Source organism: Netta rufina (genome assembly GCF_964035555.1).
Source record: "Netta rufina genome assembly, chromosome: 2".
Taxonomy (NCBI): domain Eukaryota; kingdom Metazoa; phylum Chordata; class Aves; order Anseriformes; family Anatidae; genus Netta; species Netta rufina.
The window spans coordinates 73,568,808-73,595,145 of record NC_140124.1 but is presented as its reverse complement, the minus strand read 5'-3'; the positions used below and the strand labels follow the sequence as shown (position 1 = coordinate 73,595,145).

The 26,338-nt window shown below is 37.5% G+C and overlaps 1 protein-coding gene across 2 annotated transcripts in view; it reads left to right on the top strand.

Annotated features, from left to right (window-relative positions):
- The window catches only part of CDH12 (cadherin 12), a gene marked incomplete at both ends in the record, with an annotated part of 172,330 nt that overhangs the window by 134,225 nt on the left and 11,767 nt on the right, over nt 1-26,338 (top strand). For both annotated transcript variants that reach the window (XM_084281811.1, XM_084281810.1), the window contains 2 exons: nt 18,191-18,327; nt 24,601-24,810. In XM_084281811.1, the coding sequence (XP_084137937.1) occupies nt 18,191-18,327; nt 24,601-24,810 (347 nt within the window). The remainder of the gene's footprint in view (nt 1-18,190; nt 18,328-24,600; nt 24,811-26,338) is intronic.

Below are 26,338 nucleotides of genomic sequence, written 5' to 3'. Positions count from 1 at the left end.
TCCATAGCGGTCCACTTGCCTGGTAGACATAAAAGTTCTTCCTTGAAGGGATACCTTTCCCTCACAGCTGAGAGGAGACGCCTCCAGAGGCTGTGAGATTGTGCTCCATCTGCAATTGCTTTGTCAATGCCTGTGTCTCTAGCAAGGGATCCCAGTCGCTTGGCTTCCCTGCCGTCTAATTCCACACAATTGGCTCCAGAGTCCCAGCATCGGAGCAGCCAGGTGACAAGCTGCTCACCTATACAGCGACCAAAATCTTTTCGCACATCTCGTAACTCACGCTCGTTTAGGCTTCGGGTAGTTACTGTTGATTTTTCGGCATCCTCATCTTCCTCCTCCTGAACCCTTGATGGCCCAGCGTCGTCGTCGTCTCCGTCGTCTCTATACCTAGATTTGGCAGAAGACTCTCTGCGTTCTAAACGACCTGAATCTCTATACCATTTTTTCACCTTCTCTATAGGGGCAGCTTGCACTGCTACAGCTCGTTTCTCTGACCTTGTTACAGGGTCTGCCACAGAGGTTGGAATGCCCTCTGCAGGGTCAACTTGCACTGCTACAGCTCGTTTCTCTGACCTTGTTACAGGGTCTGCCACAGGGGTTGGAATACCCTCTGCAGGGTCAACTTGCACTGCTACAGCTCTTTTCTCTGACCCAGCCACAGGAGCTGGAGCGGCTGCAGGAGCTGGAGCAGCTGCAGGAACCGGAGCTGGAGTGGCTGCAGGAACTGGAGTTGGAGCAGTTGCAGGAGCTGGGACTGGAGTAGCAGCAGGAGCTGGTACTGGAGCGGCTGCAGGAGCTGGAACTGGAGCAGCTGCAGGAGCTGGAACTGGAGTGGCTGCAGGAGCTGGAACTGGAGTGGCTGCAGGAGCTGGGACTGCAGTGGCTGCAGGAGCTGGGACTGGAGCGGCTGCAGGAGCTGGAACTGGAGCATCTGCAGGAACTGGGACTGGAGCATCTGCAGAAGCTGGGACTGGAGCGGCTGCAGAGTCCACCGTAGGGGTCACAGTGGCCGTTGGATCTGTCACAGGGCTTGGAGTGGCCGCAGGGTCTGTCACTAAGTTGATAGCAGTATCAATGGCAGCTCGATAGGCATGAGGCAGGCCCCAGCATGTTACAATGATTTGTGTTACTTTGGAACTGCCAGAATCATGACACCTTTTTCTCAAGCATTCTGCCAGTTTTTGAGGATTTTGCAGTTGTTCAGGGGTGAATTTCCAAAACACTGGGGGTGCCAACTGCTCTAGATGCCTGCCCATATCCTCCCATACTCCCTGCCACCCACAACTATACTGCCTCCGGGCAGATCTCCGGATGAGCTTCCTAAGTAGTTGTTTAACTTTAAGCAGAACCTGAAGCGCATTCAGGAGGCAGAACAACAAGACTATGCTGGTCTGAGTATCCCAAGGATATTCAATATCTTGGAGAGCTATTGTAGCAAGCTCGGAGGGTAAGAGGGTGGTGAAGGAGGAAGGCATAGTGATCCAGGAGGATACAGGGGTGGTGAAGGAGAAAGGGAGAGTAATCAAGTAAGAAAAAATATCTTCCCCTTTCCCCTCCACAGATTGACTCCCTAATGGAAAAAAAACAATAGGTATAATTGCTAATAGTTTCCAAGATACAGTTTCCAAAATACAGAGTCGACGATGTTACTGAGTACAAACACCAAGTTAGAGTCATGACCAGATATCTCATCGTCTCATAAGCCATTGCTACAACACTCAGTACCATAATGATCTGAAACCAGGGCCCGGAGAGGATAAACAACATGACAGAGAGCAAATACGGAAAATAATGTACTATAATACTCAATTTGGAAAACAGGCGCAGCAGAGTTGAGATTAAAGCAATCAGCATTATGACAAGTGACTATTAAGCAAGTCTAATACTTACACCAATTTTAGTTTAACACACTGTGGTCAGATCTGCCGTTATCTCAACCTTTCGGGCCCCACGTTGGGTGCCAAAAAGACTGTCGTGGTTTAACCCGGCCGGCAGCTAAATACCACGCAGCCGTTCGCTCACCCTCCCCCCTCCCTCTCTGGGATGGGGGAGAGAAATGGAAAGTGAAGCCCGTGAGTTGAGATAAAGACAGTTTAATAAGACAGGAAAATAATAATAACAAAATAATAATAACAATAATAACAATAATGCTACAATGGTGATAATAGGAAAGTAATAATAATATGTACAAACAAGTGATGCACAATGCAATTGCTCACCACCCGCTGACCGATGCCCAGCCTAACCGAGCAGTCCGGCCCCCTCCCCCCGGCTAGCCACCCCTATATATTGTTTAGCATGACGTCAGATGGTATGGAATACCCCTTTGGCTAGTTTGGGTCACCTGTCCTGGGTCTGTCCCCTCCCAGCTCTTACTGCACCCCCAGCCTGCCTGTTGGCAGGACAGAGCAAAAGGCTGAGATGTCCTTGGCTTGGTATAAGCACTGCTCTGCAGCAATTAAAACATCGGGGTGTTATCAGCACTCTTCTCATCCTAAGCCAAAACACAGCATTCCACCAGCTACTAGGAAGAAAATTAATTCTGTTCTAACTGAAACCAGGACACGGAGTTATGTTCCAATAAAGAAGCTCCTGTGCAAATATGGTGTACTATGTAGGAAGTCATTACACATATTTCCAGTACCAATCCATGCTGAATTTACCTGACTTCAGGAAATGTTTTTAGTCCCAGACTGAAAAGAGCAATATTACAGACATAATAGAAGTAATCGATCTTTAAATGTTAATGTTTATCAAATGGGACTATGATAAAACAATGAAATGTCACTCATGTCTACCAAGCGCATGTACATTCATACATATAAGCATTCAAAGTATGTATTCCAAATAAATTGATTACAAACGTAATTTTGACTTTTTAACATAATCCATGTTTATTAACTATGCATATGTTGACTCAGTATTTACATTCTCAAAATGTACAATAAGTATGTTAACTGACATGTTGTGTCGTGCAAAAATTTAACAAGTGAGAGTGGGTGTCTAGCTCCTAGTTAATTGTTGCCTAAATCTTACTAATGTTGTTTGCTTCACTTTTTTTAAAAAATACATCCTTCATAATTTTCTAATACAGAAGACTATTTGGTCATGGAGCTGTGACACATTCCTGCCTTGACAAAGGATTAAAACATTCACCAACAAAGACTTCAGTGGGAGCCTTTTTCCCTGGTGTTAAACTATGAAAATAGCTCCCCTGAAGACATTATTCTGCTGAAAACTATATTGTCTTTTGCAATCAAATAGCAAGACCTTTAATCATATTGTATTTTTTTCATATAACAGCAGAATAATTTAACCACTCCTCAGTGGAAGTTTATCTTACAAGTCCTGCTAGGAGCACTTTGTCTACTGAGTATACATCTGCAACTACAAGGTGGTTTCTCCATACATAGATCTCATTAATACCAAATCCTAAGCCATTTGGAGGTGTCCATGACTACCTTTTTTAACCCTAAAATCATTCAAATTCTCATCATAAGACCAGGAATACTATAAAACACTCATGTATTTCAGGCTCAATGCTCTACTTGATGACCATGAGCACTGACAAACTACAGAAGTGCTCCCAGGGTTACTTTTTAAGAATTGATTCTTCTGGTTCATGAGTGAAAACCATTAACTGTGTTAGATATTACAGACTTCTTAGAGGTACCTATTCCTACCCAAATGTTAGCCATACATTGAATTCAATGGACTTTGAAGGAAGGTGCTATGCTTTAAGGACAGGGATTTGTTCCAGTAAGCCAGCTGACATGCTGCTAAGATTAATCTGCAAACCTCTCAATGCAGCTCTCTAGTGCAGCTTTGTAAGATCACTTATTTCTGTAAATTTTCATAGTTCACTCATGAAATCTCTTCCTTAGCTCTCATTTATCTGAGCATAGATTTGATTCTCCACAGTCAGCCTGATCTCCTGATGTTTGAATTCAGTGATAATCCTTTTGCTAATTTAACACATTAAATCATGCTCTTATGCCCTTTGAAAACCTACCTGTATTTAAATGCTGAATAAAAAAAAATAAATAAAAGTAATTATATGCAATTATTAGTTACTGATGTGTTAGCGATCAATATTCCACGAGCTTTATATCTTCTAACTGAAGTCAGTGACCAGAAGTTAGAAAAGCATAAATTTGTTCAAAAGCCTTGCATGTGATTACAACTTTTAAATGTATCTTGAGCAATTATGCTTTCAGCTGTTTAAAAAGTAGATTGCCTCACAGATGTAAAGAATGGCTCCATCATTTTTATCATGTTTTAAAGTAGGAGTATGAACATCTAAGTAAATATGCCCTCTCAGCAGACATGAAAAAGCAAGTAATGTTCTCTGAGGCAACAGCTCACACATTTTCTGTGTGGAACAATTTCTCTACTAATTAATTCATTTCCTCTGAAATGTTTTCCCACAGCAGTTTTGCCATTAAAATGCCCATTAAAATAAGGACAACAAAACCAACAACCTGCCAAACAATAGGGACTGGGATAAAAGACCAATCTGCACTGTATGCAATAGAAGGCAAAATTCTGGGCAACAAAGCAGGCTAGAACAGCTCAGGTGAAAGCATTAGTCACAGCAACTTAATCCATGTCACCAGACAAAAACTTTAGCTCTGTTATGCTAGATATAGAATTATAGAATTGTTTGGACATATGGTTTAGACATATGAGGAAGAGGGAGGTAATAGCTAAGAGTGAAGGTTGGATTCAGCTGTTAGTAAAAGGAAAGTATTTAGCTGGAAGCCATTAAAAACATTGAGGTTTATATTTCTTTTCTCTTTCCTCCTGTAAGTGGAATACAGCTATAAGGAGAGGTCAGGAATATTTAAAATTTGTTTCATGGAATGGTATTTATTAGAGATGTTGAAATGAAAGGGCACAGAGTGTACAGTAATTAAAAAACAGGAAATTAAACAAGGAGAAAAGGGGCTGCAGGTATTCAACACTTGTTTGTAAGGGTTTGAAGCTCTTTCAGAACATTACCCCACTGCACGTGATTTTCAAATGGTGTTAAATTTGGAGTTTATGTATCTCAGGAGAGATATGTTGTCCATTCCTATTTTTTCCATAGTGCCGCAAGAAATGCTCTGCACAAATGTTAAGATGAACTCCCATGCACTTTGTAGCCATCAACAATCCCAACATACTTCTGAAAGGAACAACGATCTCATGTTCCTCTCAGACTCCTCTTGTTTATGATGGTTATAAGCTGTCTAGAAGTAAGAAAGAAAGAAAGAAAGAAAGAAAGAAAGAAAGAGAGAGAGAGAGAGAGAGAGAGAGAGAGAGAGAGAGAAGAGAGGAAGAGAGGAAGAGAGAAAGAGAGAAAGGGAGAAAGGGAGAAAGAGAGAAAGAGAGAAAGAGAGAAAGAGAGAAAGAGAGAAAGAAAGAAAGAAAGAAAGAAAGAAAGAAAGAAAGAAAGAAAGAAAGAAAGAAAGAAAGAAAGAAAGAAAGAAAAGAAAAAGAAAGAAAGAAAGAAAGAAAGAAAAAGAGAAAGAGAGGAAGAGAAAGAAAGAGAGGAAGAGAAAGAAAGAGAGGAAGAGAGAAAGAGAAAGAGAGAAAGAGAGAAAGAGAGAAAAAAAGAAGAGAAAGAGAGAAAGAGAGAGAAAGAGAGAAAGAGAGAAAGAAAGAAAGAAAGAAAGAAAGAAAGAAAGAAAGAAAGAAAGAAAGAAAGAAAGAAAGAAAGAAAGAAAGAAAGAAAGAAAGAAAGAAAGAAAGAAAGAAAAAGAAAGAAAGAAAGAAAGAAGAGGAAGGAAGGAAGGAAGGAAGGAAGGAAGGAAGGAAGGAAGGAAGGAAGGAAGGAAGGAAGGAAGGAAGGAAGGAAGGAAGGAAGGAAGAAAGAAGTGCTGAAGTACTCATGGCAATGTACGTTATTTATATACATTTATTATATATATTTATATACAAATGTTTTAAAATTCATTACTTCTGGTGCAAAGGATTTTAAGGCTTTCTAAAAATCACTTGTACATGCACCTATACTTTACTAATGTTAGAGACAGCAATCTAAATAACAAGTACAAATGGATGACAAAAATGGAGTTATATGCACTGTTGTCTAGAATAGTGAACTTTGTCTAACATTGTGTGTGAAGTTCAGCAACTTCACACCAACACCTTTGAAGTTGTCAGGTTTCCTAGGAGCTGATCCTCTGGCATAAAGCATGAAAGCATTTTTGCCCCTTATGTGAGCCCCAGATATGACTCCAATTACAGTGAGTTTCACATTCTGTGCCACAACACTGCCCTTCAGATCTCTGCTTGACTCAGGAGCTTTGCCTTATAAACAACAAGAATCACTGAAAGCAGAAAAGCTGTGGGGACTGTGCATTATCCTGTCCAAGTCTAGAGTCATGAAGCTGTGATATTAAAAAATAAATAAATCGTGTACTAGCCACAGGTCAATCTTATCAAGGGGACAAGACTATATTCCCAGCATGAGCTTCCAAAGGAAAAACCTTATTTATTTTTTGAACTAGGTCACTGTGGTCCAGAAATTTTTATGGTTAGAGTCTGATTTCCCAGTACAATACTTTGTCAAGTAAAGACATTAATAGGTTTCTTCCTGAATCTTAAACTCTTTATCATAATGTACAAACATTTTTTCCTAGATCTACTTCTGGAAGTAGTTGCAGCTTGAAATTTTATTTCTGAGGTCCAGCAAGTCAAAAGCAACTGAAAACAAGGTTTAAAACTGGGAAAGGCCAGTAACCTTTAGTAATTTCCTAACTCCAGTTAGTAATTTCCTAATTTACTGATGCCTGCAAAGAACAGTAAGTGATCTTCAGTTGCAATTACATTAAGTTATTGAATGTCAGTCAGGAGTTTGGAACTAAAAGTATGTGTAGCTCCAAGATGTTTAACCACTACTGCTTTCAGTGATTAAACAGTTTAAGAAGGAATTGAATGCCAAAAATAAAGAAAAGTGCATTCATCTCCAAGGCAGGAAAAAAAGTAACTTGGCAGGAAAACTTTTTTAATAAATTGAAAATAGCTAATAAGCCAGAGGGAGAGAAAAGGAACAATATGACCATAATAACTCTGATTTTCTTCACAGATTTTCTTCACTTGTACCACCTGGTGATGTGATTTTACAAAGCTAGTTCACATCCCAGCAGTACACACTGTCTTCAGCTACTTCAGCTCAAATAACAGTCTTCCTAATTTTGATCCGCAGCTCTTACTCCAAATTTCCCCAGCAATAGATTTATCAAGCATTCTAAAAAGCAATTGTCAAATTAAAACAGAGGTTTAATGGTTGCAGCCATGTCACCTGAAGCTATGAACTTCTCATGGCTTGACACTGACAAAATTATGAAGAGTCAGGCCTCACACCAAGACCTAAGAAAAACTTAAACGCTCCAGGGAAGAGTGTTGGCTGGTTATCCTGAACAGTTGTACACAAAGTCAAACCTTAAACCTTATTCCTAATACAAAATGAAGATTGCCAGCATTTGTAATTACTGATCTGACACCTCTTTCCAAAACAATAGCTATTTTAACTACTGAAATGTAGGCAGGTTCCAAGTCCTGTCAATCTGAATTTCTCCTTTAGCTCTGTTTGTAAATATTAGCTCTATTTTCCCGTCCTATAATGCTCAAGATTATTGTTATGATTAAATACGTATTGCGTTTGAGCATGAGTTTCTTCTGTGTTTGGTCATTTATTTCCTTTCAGGCTCATTAAGTTTAAACCACAGTTTTCTTTCTGAGATGCACATTTTGGGATCTATGTGTGTTCAGTCAGTCACATCCTGACTGTAGATGCAGACAGATCTCAGATGCTTCCATCTTTTCTAAGCTGGAAAAGACAGTGTGGCAAATAATGGCATAGGATCATTTCAGATAGCTGGATGTGAAAAGAGCAAATATAGTTTAAATACAATACAGAAGTTCAATATGGGCAAACAGAAAAGAAATGCTGTCATCATTTATGGAAATATTAAATCTAAAGATTTATCATAATGCATCAATTTAGGCAGTAAAACTAAAAAAATGTATGCTGTGGAGGAAACAGTGCAAAAATTCCAGCTCATGGGAGGAGAGCAGAACCAATTCTAGATGCAACTGATGTGACCTGATGTGGCTCATGTAAAGGCTATCAGTCCACAAGGCAGTAAGGAGATGCTTACCTTACCCAGCACCTTCTGCCTGGGACCCTCATGAAATTCGTAAAACCTTTGAAAAAGTGGCACCATGATACTGTTCTCTCTGGATTGTGGGTTCCTTTACATGTGCAGAAGACTGAGCAGGAGAAAGAATAAAGGAAGGTGTGGCAGAATAATCCTGAGTAATCCATTACTTTATTAGTGCTTCACCAAACATGGCTCGAAGCAACAAGGCAGCCTCCATTCAGTTCCTGACTGAACTGCGTGCTGTCTCTTGCAGATCGGCTGACAGCCTAGGTCAGTCCCAGCTATCCTCCACTGTGTGCTGCAGTTTCCTCTGGAGTCAGCGTGACTGCTGTTTTTTGATTTTCCTTCAACTGCCTCAGCATCAGCATTTTGTTCCTGCTTTACATATATATATACATGTATATATATAAAGGAAATATTTATTCAGATTTTGGTATCCCAAAGATATAGAGCAGAGCTAATATTTACGTGATGCAAAAGCATTACCCCTGGTGTTTGGGTCACATGCACCCAAGTGCAAAATGAAGCTTTAACTTCTGAAGTTCTGAGGGACTAATCCACATCCCTCTGCCCCTTCTCAGCTTTTTTAGGGTTTTGGGGCAAGGGGGTCCTTTTAGCCTTGTTTGCTCCCCATCTTTCTATATTCCCTCTGCCCGTCGATAGAGGTTCAGAGATGCATCCAGATGCCTGCCCCAGCATGCCCTTTCCCCACCAAACACAGCACCAGGTGTGAGAAGCCCCTTCCAGCCCCTGGGTGGCAGAGCAGCAGAGCACAGATGGGGGGCAGCACCACATGGAACAAACCTGCACCTCTCAAAGTCAGGGTGAAATGGTGCTCAGAACCTATAATTTGTGGTGCCAGTAGCGAAAGTGCTGTCCTGCTTTCCCACTTCAGCAGTATTAACCATTCAGCCTGGAGTGAAGAGGTTAAACCCAATGTGCCTCCTGCTGCTCTATGTTCCTTCCATGTCCCTCCTCCTCCAAACAGCTGAGGCTTAAGTAAATTGCAGGACAAAGCTCCCCCTCTGCTGGGCTATCCTGCAGTTCTGCCTGCTCAATGAGGCAGCAAAATTGATGTTAAAACTGAATAAAAATAATGCATTTCCTGAACTGACAATGGCTTTTGATAAGATACTCAGCTCATAATGAGAAATGCAAAGCAGAAGATGGAGCTGACTGCACGGTCTGATAAGCATGTGAACAAAATCTTTAAATAGACAAGGGGGAGAAAGCCCTGGAATTTGTCAACAGGCAGAACTGACAGTTTGGAAGGGCTGATAATTCTGCTGCAGCACATTTTATTTCCTATATTGTCTAGCGTGTTTTACGAAAATCCTTATGCAAGATTTATAAGACTCATGAAAAGTTTAAGAGGTTCTCTTGCTAGATTCTGGCCCATCATTAGAGTATGTGTGTCTGCAGCCACTGCTTCCCTGTCAATTAATTCTGTACAATGGTCCATTTTCTCCAAAGGAGCAAAATATAATTTTGTTTGCACAGGTATTACTCATTCCATACAAGGTAAACTCGTGACTGCTAAAATCACTAATCCTTCATCCTGATTTAAAAACACAGAGATATATACATCTACATATGAAGGACTGTGAACCCAACCATGCAGTATGCAGAAGACTCAAACTGTTATTTTTTGTGTGGAAGATCTCCTGCAAATTAAAAGACATAAAGATGATGGGAATGGGACGATCTGACAAGAAGGATTTGCTCCTTCTCCCAGGCTGTACAAATTCCTGATGGTCTGATGTGGGGTATCTATGCATGTCTGTGGTTCTTTCTTCTGGGATCTGGCCAGTACCTGGGAGACTGCCCAAAGGGTAAGACCTGATAGTACAGCAGTCAGTGCTTCCTTTGGATTGACCTCTAATGCCTTAGCAGAATTCTGAAGAATGCTAATGCCTGAAGCATTGTTCAGCAGAGGTAGAGAGAGCTTCTGCTCCCATTAATGGAGATGGCTTAATAAATTATTTAAACAAATAAACAAAAAAGGCAACCTTGCAGAACAGCATCTACCACTTTGGAACATTATCATGTCCTTTACATTTTTTTGGTTAATGACAGGAAAAGTTTACAGCAGGATTTCAGATTTATTTTGTTGTTATTAACATTAGGCTTTTCTAATAACTCTTACTGACTATGAATATATTAGATGATAGTTTTTGTTTGTTTGTTTGTTTGTTTTGTTTTGTTTTGTTTTTGTCACAGTAATAAATTTGACTGGATTTACTTCCTCTAAACAAAATAACAAAATTAAAACCAGACTATTAAGACTGCAGTTTCTTCACCAGAGGTCCTATATATTTTCATTATATTAAGCAATTTTTTTTTTTTTTAAATCTTGTTAATATTAACAGAGTTTAAGCTAATAACATGTATTTTTATTTTATTAAATATATCTAATTTATATATATATAGTACTTTGTATGGATAAAGCACCACAGTTGATGGATTGTACCTTGTAAAGGACACTTGAAAATATATGAGAACAACCTTATGGTTGTATTAACACAGGACAGCATGAATGATATGCAAAGACTGTTGTCCACTACTGTTAGGCAAGTAGTGGCATTACATCTTATTTTATATTCTCACGTTGCAGAGAAGAGAAAAAGAGGATATTTACCATTACGGCACTTGTAAAACTTCGTGAGACAGCATTTTTAAGTTAATAGAAAACCACAAGGCTCAGAATCAAGGGTAAGCTTTAAATCAAATGACAGCATGAAAAGAATATAAAGTAACTTAGTATTGATTGATTCAGTGCTGCTGCCCTGAACACTTGGAAAATCTAACTCTCCTATTCAGCCCTAAACACAGATAACTCAGATGACTATCATTTAGCACAAGAGAATTAAATATTTTGTTACCTTTAAATATTTTTTAACTTTATGGCTTCTCTAAGTATGCATAGTATAGAGAGGACTCGCTTTAAAAATGCTGGATTGTACCTTTAGCAAAATTATAGCAATCACTCCTCAGTTATGACTGTAAAGACAGATGCTTCCAGTGATCAGCTGTCAGGAGCTGAAGAGGTCAGCATTTACATTTGAGAAGAGCAAAGGTCAGCAGGACAATAAAGAACTGACTTAGTGTTTCAAATGTGTGTGGACATATGGTGATGTGATGTTTTTATATTTATACAATGATAACTCATTTAGGAGTTGCATCAAGGAAGTTTCAGTGACAGGACAGGAGTTTGGAGGACACAAACTTGTTTGTATACTTCAACTTATTACATGCTTTAATATTTTAATTTTTTTCAGGCTTGACTTGAGCTCTGAATGTCTTGTTTCTCACTGTTGTAGTGATTTTCTGTTTCTATACTTTCTAATAGCTGCAATCTTAAAAAACTTTTATGTTTATATTTGAAATATTTGGAACTGCACCTTAGAGCGGATTTGTAACTGAGTATTTTTAGCATGAAGATAGTTTTCCTTGTTATGTGTCACAGACTTCACTATTACAGGGACTAATGGGATTATACAGTACAACTTTCTAGAAATTTCCCTTAATATACAGTCTCCATTACTTTACCCAGCTTAGCTTTGTGGTGCCAAGTGACAGAACACATACCATATCTCTTTCATACAGCATAATATACATCACTGCCAGAAAGATTTTGCTGCATAACATACATTTTTCCTTTCTTAATTTCAACCTTCCACTCCTGTGTGCCGAACAGGATAATACCTTTCCTTTCTTGGTGTTTAAGCCCTTCAGCTATCTGTAGACCATTATCATTTCTTCCTTTTGTCATCTCTTATCCAAGCTAAACATATTTTAGTTCTTGTAATCTTTCCTTATAATTCAGGTTGCCTAGACCCAAGACAGTTTCTCTTCATCTTCTATAAGCTCCCTCTGATTTGTTGTTATCTATCTGGCGATGTGATGCCCAAAATCTGTTGTAGAGCTGCCATTTCCCTGACAGCTAGTTATATGCAGAGATCTATTAATTTTCAGCCACAGTACATGAATCTACTAAGGATGAAAATTCCTTTGGACTTTCAGGTAATCAAATCACACCTCAAGTCTCATTTGCATTCTTCTGGTTCCTCACTCCTTTTTGCCTTTTTTTTTTTTTTTTTTTTTTTTTTACATGCTCCTTTCATCTATTTAATTGAAGATTTAAAATAAATAAATAAATAAATAAATAATCAATCCTAACTGCTCTCAATTCTTACTAGCTTCTGTTTATTTTTCTAATGTTTTTAGGTTCCCATATAGTATTTCTAATATGATAGGTGTTATTTAAGTGTCCCAAGTTGGCATGAAATCTGAATTTCATTTATCCACAGTTAAATATTTTAATTAACATTACAGATAGCTCTGTTTAAACAATCTAAGGTCACATGCACAAATAGAGACCTATCACATTACAGCAGATTGTCATCCCTTACCTTTCTTTGCAACATTACTCTCCCAAAAATCAGTATTCTAACTCTTTAGGTATCAGAGTAAGGAATGTGCTTTACACCAGCAAAATGTGAGATGAACTCTGTTACAAGTTAAGATATTGTTATAAAGCATCTCTATCACCTAGGTTATTCGTCTGTCACAAAATAAATCAGGAATTTTACAGGAAATACCCATTATGTATGAAGCTACATTATTAGTTACATCTGAGGATCTAGGCCTACAGATCTGTTATTGTATATGACACAAAATGTAGCCTTCATTTACCGGAGAGAAATTACCAGGACAGTTATCCTTCTCTCCTTTGAAAATCAGCATTAACTTTGCCTTTTTGTTGTGATTGTTCCAGTTTATTCCCATGATCTTTCTCCACTAAACAAAAAAGGCCCATGTTTCTGTAAATTCTTTCAGTCCTTTATTCCTTAATAAGTCCAGAGTAGCTTATTTGTTCATATTAACATTTCATACATATTGCTGATTTGCTCCACAGCAACAGAACTTTCAACAGCAATTTTCTCAAAGTGGTCAAAACAAAAACCTCTCAGGTGGGCAATACTACACAAACCAGTTTAAGGCTAATGAAAAAGTCTGGAATGAGAAAGTCATCTTTCCCTTACCTGGATGTTTTCCCTAAATCAAGACCTGCTGCCTCAGGTGCCTGCAAGGAGCCACAGGAAATCTCAGAGTTGCCCATCTGAGATCTGCAAACACCTCTTTCTTCCACTGGCAATAAGGTCTTTCCAGCATGGCTGGGCAATGATGCAGTAGCTGGAGGAGAAACAGAAAGGACTGGTGACCCAAGAGAAGAGCAACCTCATGGAAATTATTATTAAAAAGAGCCCAACCAGTCAGAAAGTGAAAGAAAAGATCTTTGCTCCTTCCAATATGATTCAGTTACAAGGAAAGGCATTAAGTGCATACTTAAGTTGGAAAAAAAAATATGGTTTGGAAAAAGCATAGTTGAACACATAATTTCTCTTAGAAATGACACAGAAATGACACTTCACATTTCACAGGAATTTTCTAACATCTAAAATGCTTCATTCCAATGCCTGGGTTTGGCATGCTGTAGCTGTAGTAATAAGATGCTTTTGAAACTGGAGTTAGCATCCAAACCATTCGGAGTATACATAGAAAATTCATGGTTTGGGTTTTCTTAGATTCACTATCTTGGGCATGCTTAAGCTACAGTTTCACAACAGGAATGGAAATACAGACAAGACAATTCATACCGATGAACACCATGGATGACATAGGATAACCAAGAGACAAAAATAAAAGTTATTGGAATGTCTCCCTCCTTTTTTTGTTTTCTTTTTTTTCTTTTCTTCTCTTAGAAAGATGGTTGAAATTGCAGTTCCTTATTTGTTGAACAGTAAACTAAAAGGAAAAGCCAGTAATTAAATGTTAAATGTGTCATTGTTCACTGAGTTGGATGATTCCTTTCCTTTTTCATGCCAGTTCCAGTTGAATACTCCTTCAGATGTTTTCTGTATGTGTGATACACAGCAAAAGCAAGTTTGGTCTGAGTGCCTTTAGTTTAATGACACCTCAAGGGTCATGCTTGAGATGTCCCATGCTTCCCTTCCCTGTTTACTATATAATCAGTGACAAAAGGTGTAGACTGCATCTTTGCAAGAGCTCTTCTCACATTCACTATTCTGGTGAAATTGGACCCCATGGTTCTCAAGGCCATCTCTGCTGAGCAGGAAAGTCTTCCCTTCTTCATTTTTAGGACCAGAGAACATGCCCCAGGTCCTGGTCCCCACAGACTCCTTAGCATACTGCCACGTCCCATCCCTCCTGGGTGTGACCTGTTGTCGCGCATTTCTGTAGCAGCAGCAGGACAGCTGTCCAGATCTTTTATTCATGGTATAACAGTCTGAAGCAACTGAGGTTGTCTGCTTGGTGGCTCAGAGTTCCTATTATCCTCACAGGAGTGAGCTGCTGTCACTTGTGTTCAACAGACTTTCATCAAGCACTCTGATGTGCTGCAGCTAGCTTAGACACAGCCTTCTCCATTGTCCTCCCCCCTTTAAAAGGAGGTAAGCCCTCTTTTTGGAGAGTGTTCCTTTAGACCCTGTGAAGCACACACCACCTCACCATTTAACCAGGATGAATGCAAGTTGTTATTGGACCTCCTCAGAGGGCAGTGTATGTCTATGTGAATACTCTGGGTGAGAGTCCTCCAAACTTTTCTCCTATTGCTTTATAAAGCAGATATTTCTATTCTGTCTCATCTCTCCTATTTGATGTACAAATATAGCTATTGTTGGGAAGGCTGAAACAATGTTAGCAAAGACATGTCCTTCCACACTTAATCACTATTCAATAATATAATCTTGAACACAGTCCTCTGCTGAGAAGTATATTCTGGGGGATGTGAAGTTCAAAGTTTCTGCTCTTACAATGAATTGAACTTATCTTTCAATGTCTCATACTCAAATCTGCCAGGCAGGCCAGTTCAGGTGCTTCTGAAAGATACTACTGCTGTGTCCTATGTCAACATGTGAGGCTGTGCCATTATCTCCCTAACTTTTCAAGGAGGGAGCTGCCTCTTGGGATTAGTGCAGTAACCATGACCTGTCTCACAAGGACTCTGAGCAGTCAAACAAACCAGCCTCAGTTCCTTCAAACTGCTAGACTATGACTAGAAGATCTAGACAGCTGTCCTAATAGCAGTGTTTCAACAGTGGTACTCTTTGTGTCAGTCTAACAAGAAATGTCAGACTTTATGTCCTAATGTCCCAGATACCTGAGTCTGTCTCTGGAAAGTTACAGATTTTTCTGACTGGAGACTCTTTTCTCTCTCTCTTTTTTTTTTTTTTTTTTTTTTTTTTTTTTTTTTTTTTTTTTTTTTTTTTTTGTTTTGATTTGTTTTCTTTGTCTCTTTTGGAGGCCCAAACTCTGTCTTCTTGAGGAAGAAAAAGAAGTGTTGCTGTGTTCCTTACAGAAAAATCTCACACTGAGTGTCAGACTGTATGAAAGAATGCTTTTGGGCTGTAAAAGGAAACTACATTTCTTTTAGGGCTTTCCCTCAGAATGACCTCCCTTTGGGATCCCCAAATTCCCATTTGAAAAGCAGCCTGTCAAGCTCCATTCACTCTCGTTAAGCCTTACAGATTTGCTAAAGTATTTGGGAGCAATTCTATGTCCAGAAGAGCTGTTTATGAGAGGATCTTCTCTGATTTTTTTTCATGGGTACTTCACATGAACAATAAATAAAAGAAGAAGGGATGCTTTTTTTTTTTTTTTCTTTTTTCTTTTTTTTTTTTTTCAGTTTTTCTTCAAAGAATATGTATTTTAGGCAATATATCTCCAGTACTTCCTCCTATCTCCTTCCTTCCCTCCCTAGTCTGATTTTATATATATATCTTCTTATGATTAGAAAGTCTGAAATGGCTGGCTGTTCCACCCCTATTTTTACAATATGTGCCTTCTTTACCATAAAAAGAAAGAAGGTAGGTATGTCTTTAAACATATCACCAAAGTGGAGAGAAGAAAAAAAAAAATTCTGGCACAATAATATCCACAGTATGAATGCACATGAAGACATGAATTTAGAAGAAAAGCCCAAAAAGTCTTTCTATTACACTGTTCCATTCCCACTAATCCCACTTCAATTGAAGCCAAGAGGTACACTACCATTAGAGTAGTGCTAGTCTTGCAATGCTTATTTTGGACTTTGATCCCATTGATACTGCATTTAGAAGTAGGCGTGTTGGGAGGTTAGATTTATTCATGAAGTTAACCACCTGTGTGAATGCTTGCAGGTAGGCTATGAGATTCCGATTCTACAAATCTTTGTGCTTGAACTCAACTCGTACTGTTGTGTGTAGAGTATTTAGATAAAGCTCATCTTCCATGGGGGGAAGATAAGCCAAGTTACTTTCTCATACTTTGATCCCACTTATTTGTGCATGGTTACATATTTAATTTCAAAAGAAATTATAATCTATTAAACATGAAAAGCATGAAATAGTGATTTTACTGTTCCTGAAAAAGTATCTCAGTCTAATGATGATTCTAATAAATGGCTTATTTAATTTTAATAATTTTTATGTCAACTAAATATTGAACAATGAAATTGAAATTACAAAGATGGGTAGGCAATATTATCATGTTCAAGAAAATGTGCCTTCTCAGTTATGTGAAAGGATACATTTCTGAGTTTTTTCGGATAAAGCAATAAACTGGTAATGACGACTGTCAACTGAAGTAAACTATTTTATCTATAGATAGCATCTTGTGATTTTCTTTAAACAAAATGTCTCAAAAGGACCATAGTACCTTACTTGTGATTTTTTAATTATTTTTACGATTTTTTTCTACTATTAAGTCTTCTTGAACTGTTAGCATTTATGAGTCCCAATCTAAGGGAATATGCCATATATACCTTTCTAATGTTGCTTCCTTCTACAGCAGTGAACATTGTATTTATCATTACATTCCCTATACATTCTTTCTGTAAATCATACTAATCAGAGAAGGAAATACTGTATTTTACCCTTGTTCTCATGGGTCTACATGCAACAAGGTGTCATAGACATGGTCCTCTGGCCTTTATGATCTTCTAAATGTAGCTACTGTTGAGTGTCATTTTTTTCTTGTTGCCTACTGCTCAAAAATGTGTTTGTCTCTTTCATCCTGCCTAGTTTTTATGAAACATCATCTAGGTATGAAGAGACTAGCAATGAAAAGGAAATTAGTTGCTGGCGGCACTGCATCAGAAAAATTATTCTGTTATGACTACAAACAGTGGCATCAAATGTGAAAATAGACTTTCAAATTAATTAGCATTTAATGGAAATGGTTTTGGAATAATTATCAGATTGCTTTTAAGTGGCTACATTTACAAGCACATCTCTTCTTTCTATTAAGTCCTTGCCAGGGAAAAATAACAAATCTGTGTAAATTTTGAGTTTTGAACCTGTTCTATGTTTGTACTTACTTGACAAAAAGTCTTAAGGAGAATAAGGAAGCAATAATACTGCCCTGTTCCTCACAGCCCCAATGAAAGATCTGTTTATTCTTCCAAAAGGCAAAGAGCCTTTGCACCTTTATATGTGGGGGGGAATAAGCATAGTGTTCTCTACCTTCCATACTGTAATTCTTCCAACATCCCTTAGGTGAGGGACCTCTGAGTAGACTGTACTAACAGCCTGCACACATCTACTAGGACACCTCTCTGCAAGCCAATCGAGGCTATCACAGCAACAAATGGATGTAAAGAGATCAGATCTGACTCACTATTCATCACTAAGCATGCACTGTTTTACATCTTTTTTTTTTTCCCTGTAAACCTCTCTAGTATTTTCCAAAGTGACAGACGTAAGTGATGAAGTCAACTTCTCAGGAGTCTGTTTTCAAATAATCTGAACATAAGAAGTACTAAATCTTTTATTATATCCCATTTTTCCCTTGAGCATTCTAACTCTGCAAAAAAAAAATAATAAAATAAACAAATAATTGTTTACTGTCTTCTTCCTGCAAGAATGGTAATAGCTGGGAAGAGAAAAATAACAAAACTTCAGCCAGCTAGACTGCTGTTATGATAAAAGTGTAATCATTGCACATTTGCATCTACTTTGTTTAACATTTTTCATATACAGATACTTCATCGATTGGAAGAATGATGTGGACAGCTACTTTACAATAGATGCTACTGAAGGAACCATTGCTACTAATGAATTACTGGACAGAGAAAGCACAGCACAATACAATTTCTCTATAATTGCAAGTAAAGTTAGTAAGTATGACACTAATTGAATTAATATCCTAATGTGGCATTTTTTTCAGAATGTAGTGCTCAAACAGAAATATGCTGTGAAGAGTGCATGTATTACGAAGAAATTATTTAGAAAGGCCCAACAAATACCATTTTCCCAGACTCACTGTAAGGCTGTGTGATGTTCAAGCAGGTCTGTACAGTGAGAGTTTTCTAGTAGTCCTAATTCAGGGACAGTTTCTTCAGAAGCTGAAAAAAGTTTTGTCAGCATGAAGAGTTCAAGACCAGAGGAGACTGTACAAGGACCTTCCTGTTCTCATTTCTGCTTTTATAATGTGAAATATGGTCAGTCAAGTAACAGGCACTCTATATGCTTTCTGAGGATGTAAAAATGTAAACACTCATTCAATTCTCAGACAAGTAGTGAGAGAAAATTAAGTCAAGATAGCATGCCAATAAATTAAGGCACTAAACGAATCAGACTGCTTGCTCTCTGCTTTTGATTTTTCTCTTTGTCCAAGACTCTTTCTGCTTAACCACTTGTTTTCTTTTCCTGTATGATCTGTGGTGGTTTAGTTTGTTTTGTGTCTTCTCTCACAAAGCTTTTATTTTTGGATAAGAACTCCCTTCCTTTGTTGTATTGAGTAACTTCACCTTTCTTCATTGCTATCCTTGTGCGTAGCATTCCTCCCTCATGATCCTGTCAAACTGAAAGAGTTGTAGGCTTATATCATCTTTTGAATACAAGTTTTTTGAACATTTTTTAAAATTGGAAATTGCAGAATTTCCAATTTTAACAATTACCTGGTTAAAACTCTACATTGAGACATAATTGTGACTCATTTCACAGTACACCAATATGTATACATCAACCATTATACATAGCAATAAAAACAATTGCTGTACCTGTTTCCAATACAAATATTGGAAAATTATTTGAGGTATATAAACTCTCAAAACTTTATATGCAGTTGTCTGACTAGAACTAGCACAGAAATAACCATGGGTGGTTGAGAAATGGCACACTGCACACAGCCGAGAAGGCATAAGAAAAGAAAAGGGAACACCTGAATTAAAAGAAGAAAAAAATACATTATTATGGAATTTGTTCTGCTACAAAAGGTGATGCAAGGTGATGCTACCTATTCAGTGCTGATGCAGAAACACTGAAATTACCATCTCTTATAACAGTAACAGTATACTGTTATATATATATATATATATATATATATATATATGTATAGTTGACCAAGCCAACTATAAACAAAGCCCACCAGCTTTGTCTCCATCAAGTTAGAGAAAAAAATAAATTAGATTGGCTTTTCCATCATTCCCCTGTATATGGAAAATGATGCCAAGGTCATGAGTGGGCTTGTGTAGACTCACAGTCTGTCTCTTAGCACCAGAGCTTTCTAGCGATTGTTCCCAATGTGCTTCTGTAGCTTCAGAATGAGACCCTCTAAGAATCACAGATGATGCTTGTTACATTTTTTTTTTCTTCTCACAGCAAGTAGAGTCTCAAAGTAATATTACAATTTCTGAACAATCAAATTACCTTTCAAACAATGGCACAAATGACATGCAGTTCATATAACTAAACATAACAGCAGACAATATGTAAATATAAATGTAGAATTGGATGTACCATTTGGACTTCTCTTATAAGCTGATAAGTCTGACTTTTATTTGCAGAAAAGCACCAGACGCTGTATTTTTAAAAGGAAACTATCTCAAAAATGAGGCAGAGGAGAATTGCTTTATGTATATTAGAGTATCCTTTGATGACCTTGCCTATTAGGAGAAAATAATATATATTTATTTATATATACATATATATATTTAAATCATTGTTCTTTGGGAATTTGTAAATGGTTTTACGTCCATTGTCCTCATTCTGCATTTTTATTTGACAAAGATATACTGAAAGTACTCTTTTCTAGACTCCAGGTCTTGACACTTCGTTATATGTACACCAGATGTGGTGTAGATTGGTAGATTGAACAGAGGCAAAACTTAGAGCAACACGTTCATTATTAAATCTGCTTGTTCTAGGCTTGCTTGTGTCAACTTGTATGCTCCGAGACAAAGCAAGTTCTGATTACCCAGACGTGACACCATATATCTTGTTTATGGACAGTAGCAGCTTGTTCCATGTGGGGAACTCAGATAAGAAAAGTTATTCTAGCCATGTTATGCAATGACCAGCTCCAACCATGTATCATTATACTGCTATTTTTATTTCTAACCCTGATAAGATACAAAACACCTGATCTAAACATGATCTGTGAATCTGCCTCCAAATAGCAGCACAACGGACTGTTGAGAACATCTCAGAGGTTTACCCAGCACAGAGTGATGGATGCCTACTGTACAACACAAAACACTTTAACTTTATTCTTGCCCTTCTTTAAGAAGCTTATCCCAAAGTGGAAATCTTCTTTCTTGGGAGGTGTATGACCGTTCTGCTAACATATGGATGATGACACAGATGTGAAGGCAGCTGAAAGCAGAAGGTCCCTTACCCATGTATAGAAATAAAAATTAAAAGAACAACAACAACAAACAGCCTTCATATATAAAAAAAAAAGTGCTTAAAAAGGAAAGGGATGTTTCAGACTCCTATTTTTCCCCATTTCATTTCCCATACTTGAAATTCTTTTCTCTCCCAAAGTGTATTTCATTGTGGTTTTGTTTTCTTCTTAGAGTAAATCAATACCCTAGCAGCTTTCATGCTTCTTGTTTCTGAACATTTTTGATCCCATAAACTCTGTCCAAACTAATGAATTAAACATGCCTCACATTTATTCCACACACTAAGGCCAGCTGGCACTGAGCAGCCTATTTCTATGCTATTAAATACTCTTACCTTCCAAACAGGGTGTCCACATTTAAATCAATTCTCTGAGAGTGGTCGCTCATCCAAACTAACTCTCAGTATGTGAATGTGAATCACTTGCAAGACCACTAGTTGCCCCAGGACAAAAATGTGCCAAGGGCTGCTGTAAGAACTTACCAGTAGAAATAACCACAGTCCAGTGCTCAGTAAGTTCCATGGTGTCCTGCTTAATTACCAAAGAAGGAAATAGTTTTTGCATCTTACAAAAGAGATAAAAAAGAGGTAAAAGAGGTTAGCTGCATAAGATCTTACTTCTGTTTTCCCATCCTCAAGGCTATGGTTAGGGTTGAAAATAAATATAAAGTATGCATAATCCTTTCTGTCCAAATCATCTTCCCAACTCCTGTAACTCTAGGTTCAAGTTTTGTGAGTGCTTAAGAAACATAAGCTGAAATCTCAAGATGGAGTTTATCCTCTCCTTCATACTATAGGTGGGACTAAGGAATCACCAGTTCTCCTCAATGATCAGCATCTGTTTTCTCAGATATCTTAGATTTGAACAAGCTTATTTGTAAAAGTATTTTCTATTGCTATAAAGATGTTAGGGTAGTCAAGCAAAAGAAGGAAGCAAGGTTGTCAGTGGATAGGACAGATAGGAAAAATGAGGAAGAGAGAAGCTAATTAATTTGCCTGTATCATATAAGCAGGATTGAAACCTGAAATCTGCCTTTTAATTACTATGCTAATGATTTAACCACTTGCCTTCTCTTCTGTGTAATATGGGTTTAAAAGGCATAAGCAGATGTTTTCAGTGACTCACTCACTGACACCAGCATGCATATCACTACTGTGCTCACTGGGCTCAGAATTATTTGATTTTCAGAATAAAACAGCAAATAAAATAAAAACAGAGAAAAATGAGGTCAACTCTGTGAAGTGGTATTTGAAATGTAATTCTCTGTCCTTGTTCACATCAAGTATTACAAGTCTTTGTAATCATATGTGAATTCAAAGCTGTATACAATCTTCTGGCAGTCTTCCTTTGTATACATGACTAGTTACACTAATATCACTGCAAACCAGAAAGAAAATGAAACAAACCATAATGTGAAACCCAGAATTAGCTCCATCTTATGCTGTAGTATCTCTGTTTATTTCCATGTTTGATTTTTGCAAGAAAAACATCTATCTTGTAAAAATAGTTAGCAGAAAGATATATAAACTTTTCAAAGAATCTCACTGATGGTCTAATTTATTTTCTGTGAAACAGATGCAAAAAGTATACAGATATTCATGTATATTTGCAAAGCTTGCTGCAGTGATTATGAGAGAAGGCAAAATCATAATTCTTTGTATATTTTGTACACGTATGAATTTTGAATACATTCATGCTTCTACTGGAAGGACATTTTTAATGTATTCCTATAAAGAAATGAAAAAAAAAAAAACAACAAAAAAAAAACCAAAACAACAACAAAAAAAACACTATCTACACCTGTACTTTCACAGCAATGCATTAACCTCTCATGTGTCTTCAGGATATATACTGAACTCTGGCTGCTCAGCTTTATACCTTAGAATGAATGTGGAAAACCTGAAGGAAAGCCCACGTTACTCTGTGGGAGTTGCTGTGTTCTGCAGGGGGCACTGCAAGCAGGGAAGTTTCAAGATTTTAGGTTCGGTTTCTGCCAGTATCTTTTTGAACTTGACCTGCTCAGGACTCCAACTTATATTCAGAGTTGGAGTCCTGCCCTCTACTGACAAAAAATAGCGTCTTAGTACTTTTTTGTTTCCTGTCAGTTCAAAGGAACCAGTTCAACTGTGGCAAGTGATCTAGATTTCTTCTGGCACCTAAACAATCCCTGCCCTGTTCCCTTGTTGCTGAACAAGTCCTGTCCACAGTCATACTGCACAAAGCCTTTTTCCAGAGGCCTTCTGAATGTAGGACTGGTGGTAACTTGGAAATGATTGTGGGCTCAAAGAGCACAGAAAACAATGGTCAGATTTCTATACTAATTAGACAGGATCACAGGAAGGAACTACAAATACTGCAGGATTTTGGTAGTGGTATTTTTAAGATTCCAAGTGAATATGTAAGATGGTCAGTTTGTCCACTACTTGTAAACAAGTAAAGCATGCTTTTACTTGCAACCAGTGCTACTTAACTGGGAAATCACTTTGAAAAGCCTTTTTGCTTTGGCAGAAGCCTCTTGAAAACATTTCCTTTAGTAGTTCCTAAGAACAGGAAAGAAATCACGTATGATTTTGACAAGTGCTACAATGAATTTCTGCATGCTGAGTTGTAAGGTATTGTTGGTCTGAGAAGAGACTTTGCCCCCTGCCTTGTTAGCAATAAACAATAGATTTGCACAGGTTTATACAAATTACAAAGTTAGCAGCTGCTGCAATTTAAACAGTTCAGTTATGTCTGAAGATTCAAGAAAACTGTTCTTGTTCTTAACCATGACCCCATGCTGTCATTTCTACACCACCTAGCTTCATGGCATAGATTTCTTGAATAACTAACTGTGTCTGTGTAGTCACTGCCACCCTTTAAATTCAAAAGGATAATTATATTATCCTTTTCTATGTATCTGCTATCATCCAAGGCATCTCGGCATAACAAGAATAAAAGAGAATTTTATCTGCTTGGTATTGAATTTGTATCTCCTTTCCATTGGACATTGAATTTGCAGGTAATCTTTTTTATAAAATGCATTTAGTGACTAAATTATATCAGCTTAATAAATTATACTTATCTGTGTTAGTAAGACAATGAACAGAAGCAGAATATATACTATTTTTTAGCATTTATTTTGCACAAGACTATTTGGTCCTTGCAAATATTTATGCAGCTAAACAAATATGTTTTGACATAGCTTGATAATCTGAGTTGAATCTTAGTTCTATATGTTTCACTGCTAAATTTACCACTGGTTTTCAGCGATTTTTTTTTTCCTTTTCTTTTTCTTTGTAATCTTTCTCTCTCACTTTTCTCCATCTAATAAATGAGTATGCTCCACTTACCTCCTTAATATATTGGAGATGCAAACAGTGGCTAGATAATATTGATTTTCTGCATTCCATTGTGGAAAACAGAATTCAGTTTTAATCACTGGAAGTATTTTCCAAAGACTCCATGAAAAGTGATCTGAGAAAAGTTTGCACCTATAATTACACGTGAAGTTTCAAATTCTGTAAATCATGCTCTGATAAACATAATCATGTTGATTGATTCCTTACTTCATGAACATTAATGGATCAGAGTCTGGTAAAAAATGATAAGAAGCTTGCTTCTGATTTCTGCTTAGTACAAATCAGAAATAAATGGAAGTCAAGGATTTTTAGAAGTCATCATACCGTGATCAAAACATATTATGACAGCTCATGGGCACTGGTGATGACAACAAACATAAATAGCATTCCTTAATGCTTTTCTCCTAAAAAATTATTTATAGGTAACCCATTATTAACCAGCAAAGTCGACGTTATAATAAACGTTCTGGATGTCAACGAGTTTCCTCCTGAAATTTCAGTTCCATATGAGACATCTGTATGTGAAAATGCCAAACCAGGACAGGTATTCAAATTTGTAATGCTTGCTACTTTTCTTTATATTTTCTTATTATTTATAGCAATGCAAAATTCTCGGTTTGAAAAACAGCATTGTGTTTACATGATTCTTTTACAAATTAAATGCCTGCGATGTAAATATCCACCTTTTGGAATTCTGTTTGTTGACCTTTATGGTCTAGTTACTTTTGTGATCCTGGTTATACAGGCTACAGCCACCTCTGCTGTGAAGGGGGTGCAGGAGAAAGAAGCCCTTCATGTAAGATATTTAAAGACTGCAGTCTTTAACTGCAGTCAAGCGAGTAAACAGAGCAGGGTGGATTACATTACATCTCTGTTTCCTATCCTCAGGAACGAAACCCACAATACCAAAGACAGCCCTTCTGAAAGCTTGTTTTACAAGCAGTTTCAAACATATATATAGAATGCAAACCCTTTTTCAGATTCAGAATAGCACCTTATACCATGAACAGTGCCTACATCAATAGAGCTGGCACAGCGGTTGTTGGCAAGTGCACTTCCTGCACAAAAATTTGCACAACTAAACAACGTTTTGCTGCAAAATGCCAAGGCTTTGCACCTTGCTGCAAGGCATGAAGGCTACCATCACACATACTAACAGCTAGGATGGTTTCCAAGACCTCTAACTGTTCACTATGGGTGTTACTACCAGCAGTGGAAGGAACATATACAGCCTGCTGTATCATCAGTGACTTCTCTTTATATGCATGTAATATTTATTCAGCCCACATGATTTTTATGATTTTATTACAGATATAATAGTAATCATATAGTATTCCTCTCATCTTCTTTTTTTTTTTTTTTTTTTGATTTTTTATTTTATATGCTCACAACTACCTCCAGAAAACTTAAATTAGATTCTAGTTCATCAGATCAAAACCTTTAGTTTTTATTCAGGCACTGATAATGGGAAGGGCAGTCTTTTTACAGGAAAGGCTGCAATAAACAATGAACTGACAAAAATTATAAATATTGTTACATAAATAATTGCCAAAACTTTTTGTCACAAAAATCTAGATCAGTGGCAATCCTACCCATGAAACATTCTAACTGTGCTGTCCTCAACTAAAATCTAATAGGTCCTCATCTACTCTGAGACTCAAAAGTTCCTGTCATAATACTCCATTCATGCCTGGATAGTATAGATCTTTAAACCCTCTCCACTTCTCCCAAGCTGAAAAAAAAAAAAAAAAAAAAGTGCAGCTTTGTGAAGTACTATACCATGTGATGTTACTAATAATGGTAGTAGTAGTAAAAAAGTGAGCTGTCTTTAATTAATATATCTATATCACTCACCTGCAAACAATCAGTCATATGATTGTTTTTCGATACAAAGAATGAATATTAAATACTTCCCCTATCATAATAGGGAAAATGCTTCTGATTTCCTTCATATATGCCAAAGGGAGACCTTCTGTGACATCACCAGACTTCCAGAGGTTAGAGCATTCAGACTCCTCACCTCACTTCCAGTAGAGGAATGAGAGTAATCCAGAAGGATTTCCCTTTCATTGTTTCACCTGAGGTTTGCTTTCCACTTCTACAAAACTGTTTCTTTTAGAAGAGTGAACTGACTTCAGAATTAACCTTAATTTGGTTTCA